The sequence below is a fragment of the Euleptes europaea genome, chromosome 18, assembly GCF_029931775.1.
Source record: "Euleptes europaea isolate rEulEur1 chromosome 18, rEulEur1.hap1, whole genome shotgun sequence".
Lineage (NCBI taxonomy): Eukaryota > Metazoa > Chordata > Lepidosauria > Squamata > Sphaerodactylidae > Euleptes > Euleptes europaea.
The window spans coordinates 14,362,132-14,368,131 of NC_079329.1; the positions used below are offsets into that span (position 1 = coordinate 14,362,132).

General features: G+C 49.5%; 1 protein-coding gene across 1 annotated transcript in view; it reads right to left on the bottom strand.

The window, feature by feature from the left end:
* Positions 1-4,815, bottom strand: part of LOC130490446 (cathepsin D-like) — a 28,139-nt gene extending 23,324 nt beyond the window's left edge. Inside the window, exon 1 of the mRNA XM_056864274.1 lies at positions 4,751-4,815. Coding sequence (XP_056720252.1) covers positions 4,751-4,815 — 65 coding nt within the window. The remainder of the gene's footprint in view (positions 1-4,750) is intronic.
* Positions 4,816-6,000: the final 1,185 nt, after the last annotated feature.

The following is a 6,000-nucleotide window of genomic DNA, read 5'->3' on the forward strand; positions in this document are numbered from 1 at the left end:
TGCTGTCAACCACTACAGCGTGGTGTAGTGGTTAAGAGCAGTGGTTTGGAGCGGTGGGCTCTGATCTGGAGAACCGGGTTTGATCCCCAGCTCCTCCACATGAGCGGTGGAGGCTAATCTGGTGAACCAGGTTGTTTTCCCCTCTCCTACACATGAAGCCAACTGGGTGACCTTGGGCTAGTCACGGCTCTGTTAGAACTCTCTCAGCCCCACCTACCTCACAGGGTGTCTGTTGTGGGGAGGGGAAGGGAAGGTGATTGTAAGCCGGTTTGAGTCTCCCTTAAGTGACAGCGAAAGCTGGCATATAAAAACCAACTCCTCTTCTTCAAGTTGCAGCTGACTTACAGCAACCCCTAATGGGGTTTTCAAGGCAACAGACTAACAGAGGTGGTTTGCCAGTGCCTTCCTCTGCATTGCAACCCTGGTATTCCTCGGTGGATTCCCATCCAAATACTAACGAGGGCTGACCCTGCTTAGCTTCCTAGATCAGATGAGATCGGGCTATACCAGGCTGCCTTCCCTCCAAACAGATTATTTCTAGTTCAGCACAAACATGGCTGTTTTGTTGCACAGTTTTCGCAACACAATACTCTATTTCTCAATTCTAGTCTCCCCATTCTCCAAACGGATTAGGATTTGGCCTGCCAACTGATCCGCCTGCAACCAGCCATTGACGCTTTTGAAGGCACAGAGATCAGGATTATCATCTGCTGATATCTGCAGTTCAAGTTGCCCTTAAAGACACGAGGATGGAGTATAATCAAAAGTTCATACAATTTATTATTGGATGGGAGAGAAGTAGGGGGAAGTCATTATATTTTTTAATCATTACCTTTTTTCCCTCTTGTATTAAATGAAGAAAATAATAAAAAAAATATTTTAAAAAAAGACACGGGGATGGCACGGAACGGAGCTGTGGCTCAGTGGCAGAGCATCCGCTTGACCCGCAGGAGGTCCCAAGTTCAGTCCCCAGCATCTCCAGTTAAAAAGGTCATGTGGTAGGGTTGCCAACCACCAGGTGGAACCTGGAGATCTCCCGGAATTGCAGCTCATCAGACTACAGTGATCAGCTCCCCGTCCCCTGGTGAAAATGGCGGCTTTGGAGGACGGGCTCTATGGCATTATACCTCGCCAAGCTTCCTTTGCTCCCTAGGCTTTACCCCCAAATCTCCAGGAATGTCCCAACCAGGAGCTGGCAACCCTAGGAGATGTGGAAAAACCTTTCTTGAGATCCTGAATAAATGCTGCCAGTCTGAGTAGACAAGACTGACCTGGAGAGACCGCTAGTCTGGCTCAGTATAAGGCAGCTTCCCAGGGTTGCTAGCTCCGGGTTGGGAAATACCTGGAGATTTGGGGGACTGAGCCTGAGGAGGGCAGGGTTTGGGAGGCGAGGGACTTAAACACCATAGAGTCCAATGGCCAAAGCAGCCATTTTCTCCAGGGGAACTGATCTCTATCAGCTGGAGATCAGTTGTAGCAGCAGCAGATCTCCAGCTAGTACCTGGAGTTTGGCAGCCCTACAGCTTCCTGTGTTTGTGTGCCAGTAGCAAAGTCTGGAAAACAAGACCCACAATGTGGGAGGCCTTGCTACCCGGTAGCAACCAATTAGCAGATTTCTGAGTGGGTATTTTAAGTCATCGGTTTTTAGAACTCATCTTTCCTTCACCTACAACCCATTTCCGGCCTACGTGACAAATTCAGCTCTGTTCGGATCCAACGTCAGGCATGCTACTTAACATGCATTCTTCCACCTCCCAGTCCACGTTGAATACATTAACCAAAAAAAAAATTGCTTGTTAAGAGGGCCTCTATAATTAACCACACCGATACCTGGGCATCACCCAACCGTAGGCAGCTGAGCAGGGCAGGGCTGGTCAGGATAATTACAGATAAGTAACTCTGCTTCCCAGCAAGTAGCGTCTATGGGGTGGCACAGCCATGCCACGCTTTCGAGGTTGAAGCAGGAGCCGGTAGCGCCTTTTTTCCCCCAGTGCCCACATATCAGCAGTCCCATTTGCATAGAGCTGATGGGCTGGGAAGGACATCCAGGAATGGTGGGAGGCAAAAAACATGGGGATTCCCCTGGAAACTGTGGGTGGTTTAGGTCTCCCCATGTGACCTGTGCCATTCCCCTTTCCGGTCTTCTGATCACGTTTATCATTAACGCTGCCAACGGTTTCCATTCCCTTAGGTCAGTGATTCCCAAAGTGGGCAGTACCTAGGGTTGCCAACCGCCAGATAGTAGCAGGAGATCTCCTGCTAATACAACTGATCTCCAGCCGATAGAGATCAGATCACCTGGAGAAAAATGGCCGCTTCGGCAATCAAACTCTATGGCATTGAAGTCCCTCCCCTCCCCAAACCCCGCCCTCCTTAGGCTCTGCCCCAAAAATGTCCCACCGGAGCCAAGAGGGACCAGGCAACCCTAGCAGTGGGATTACCTAGGGGGGCATTAAGAGGCAAGAGGGCAGCAGGGAGGGGAAGCTAGAGGTGGGCCCCTTCAACTGTGTTGTTCATTAATTTACAACAGATCAAGCTATGGCACCATGCTGGCAAATCTGGTGGAAACTATCAGAATGTTTTTCCAGACTTCGAAGAGCTGGTACCACTGGGTCAAGTTCATCAGTTTTGTTGAACAAATTTCAAGTAAAAAGTTTTAATTTGGTTTTGAATAGATGTGCAATTAATTGTTACTATTTTGAAATTTTATTGTTCTTCTTTAGTGCGTCATGCAAATCCCTGTTTTGAATAATGCTTTTTATAGGATAGGGTAGGGGGCGCTGGGGTAGAGTGTGCGGAACCAAGGGGGCAGTGGGCCGAAAAGTTTGGGAACCACTGCCTTAGGTCTTTAAATACCTTTAAGACAAGCAAATATTCAACAGGCAAAGCTTTCGCAGGTTCAGCAATAGGAGTCGACTTCCCTGTTGAATTGCTGTTTGTCTTCTTAAGTCACATAAATATTTAAAGATGCAGGAGTTGGGCTAGGCCGGTAGCAGTAACGCTACCCAAGTAACTCTCATCCAGTACAGACATCAACCGGGGTTGCCAACTCCGAGTTGGGAAATTCCTGGAAATTTGGGGGTGGAACCTGGAGAGGGTGAAGTTTGGGGAAGGGATAGACCTCAGCAGGCTATAATGCCATAGAATCCACCCTCCAAAGCAGCCGCTTTCTCCAGGGGAACTGATCTCTGCAGTCTGGAGAGCAGTTGTAATAACGGGAGATCTCCAGGCACCACCTGGAGTCTGGCAACCCTATTACCCCAGTCCCTAAAGAACCCAACTTAATTCACATGTGTTTCCTAGGGAATCCAGGATCCCCCAAAAACTGTTTGCTCTCTTTCACAGAACCTAGGAATGTTTACACTGGCTCTCATCATCCGGTTGCTATCAGGAATTCTGTGTTTTTTTTGTTTAAAATATTTGTAACCCATACACTCAGTATGAGAGCCAGCATGGTGTAGTGGTTAAGAGCGGTAGTTTGGAGCGGTGGGACGCTGATCTGGAGAACCGGGTTTGGTTCCCCGCTCCTCCACATGAGCGGCCGACGCTGATCTGGTGAACAGGATTTGTTTCCCCACTCCTATACATAAGGCCAGCTGACTGACCTTGGGCTAGTCACAGCTCTCTTAGAGCTCTCTCAGCCTCACCTACCTCACAGAGTGTCTGTTGTGGGGAGAGGAAGGTGATTGTAAGGCTGTTTGAGTCTCCCTTAAGTGGTAGAGAAAGTCGGCATATAAAAACCAACTCTTCTTCTTCAGTAGACAGGCTTCTCAAGGGAACTTCCAGACATAACTAAATTCTTCCTCTTCTAAAATGTCAAATCCCATTCCTTTACCTGATAATTAAAGCATACTAAAACCTTTATTTAACCCTCCGGTTCGAACACCCAGAATTCTTTGCTGCAGTTCAAGGGTGTCCAAACCGTTTCACATCAAGCACTGCCTAGGAGTTCCTGCTGCCTCCAAACCGCCCAGCTTGCAACTTCTTTTGCCTCCCCGTCAAACCTTTGTAGTCATCTGTCATTTCCTGCAGAAAACCTTGGAGTTCTGACAGCACACTTTTAACTCGCCAGGGGTCAGGAAATCCCCCCTCCCACCGCAGTTGTCTCCATCCATCAATCTTTCTTTAGAGCCTTGCCCAGCCCAAACACTATGCTTTGATCCAAAATCCCTTCTTGGAGTACACATGAACACACAAAGCTGCCTTATTCTGAATGGACCCTTGGTCCATTGAAGTCAATATTGTCTACTCAGACCGGCAGCAGTTCTCCAGGGTCTCAGGCAAGGGTCTTTCACATCAGCTACCTGCCTAGTCCCTTTCACTGGCGATGCCGGGGATTGAACCTGGGACCTTCTGCATGCCAAGCAGATGCTCTTCCACTGAGCCATGGCCCCTCCCCAGTATCAGGAGTACTGTCTCTTGGTCCCATTTCTAATCACTGCACCCTTCTCCCCTCCCAGAGTACCCAGGAATTATGGCTCTCCAATCCTCCAGTCCTCTTCCCCCATTAGACTCTACAGTACACTGCCTCCAGAAACCCATCAGAGTAGTTCATGCTTCAATTTGAGTCTCTCCCCCACCCCAGAAGATCAATATCTCAAATCCCTACCCTCCTCAACCTAAAAGGAAGTGGACTTTGGCACCCCCTCCCTATAGAATTCAGGAGCCTAAGCTTCTAAGGACGCCTCTCGAGACCTCTGCCCCTTGTTTGGCTTAGACCTGGATGTTCAAGGATCTTGCATGCACTCACCGCAGTCCTTGCACCCCGATTGCCAGCAGCAGCATCATGATCCATACTCGGACTCCCATCTTCATCTGGTCCGTCTTCTCGCAACCTCCAGCTGCCTTTCCTTCCTTCCGTCCGTCCGTCCTGGCTGCACCCAACAACTTTACTCGGGGGTGGACTAGATGAATATCTAGACCGGTTGGGTAGCAGCAAACGGCCTCACCCACAGGCCCCAGGAATGTTGATTGCAGCTTCTAATTGGCTACGAGTACTGGGGCTCACCACCCCTATTTGTACAAACTGTTGGGGTTCAGGCTCTGATTGGCTGACAGCACCCAAGGCATGGGTTCAGCTTTCGTTGGGCCCAGATTCTAAATGGATGATGAATTTCCAGGACTTGAACACATGAAGCTGCCTTATACTGAATCAGACCCACGGTCCATCAAAGTCAGTAATATCTACTCAGACCAGCAGCGGCTCTCCAGGGTCTCAGGCGGAGATCTTTCACATCACCTACTTGCCAGGTCCCTTTAACTGGAGATGCCGGGGATTGAACCTGGACCCTTCTGCATGCCAAGCAGATGCTCTACTACTGAGCCATGGCCCCTCTCTGAATCTCATTGGCTACACAACAGAGGGTATTAGATCCTGAACTGTCTAGGGTGTCCAGCTGACGACTGTCTGGTGAGACTCCTATGGCTCACCTATTTATGGATTATGAAATTTTAGGAACAGCTTGGTTTTCCCGTAAGCTCTCAAATGGGTAGGGCAATTGAAGGAGCAGAAGTATTCTCCTTGTCCTTATTACCCCCCAAATCTGATCTGACTCAGGAGTATAGACCTTGGACCCCCTCCCTTTTGTCACAGATATGGCACATGGTGTTAAACAAATCAAGCCCTTAGGGTTGCCAGGTCCAATCGGCCACCAGTGGGGGATGGAGGGTAGGGTTGCCAGATCCAGGTTGGGAAACTCCTAGAGATTTGGGGATGGAGCCTGGGGAGGTGTCAGCGACAGGGACCTCAGTAGGGTACAATGCCATAGAGTCCACCCTCCAAAGCATCCATTTCCTTCAAGGGAACTGATCACTGTAGTCTGGAGATGAGCGGTAATTCCAGGGGATCCCCAGGTCCTGTCCCCAAACCCCGCCCTCCACAGGCTCCTCCCCCAAAACCTCTTGCTGGTGGCGAAGAGGGACCTGGCAACCCTACGTCTGACCTTGTTAGGAGATCTTTTAACTAGGGTTGTCAGGTCCCTCTTTGCCACCGGCAGAAAG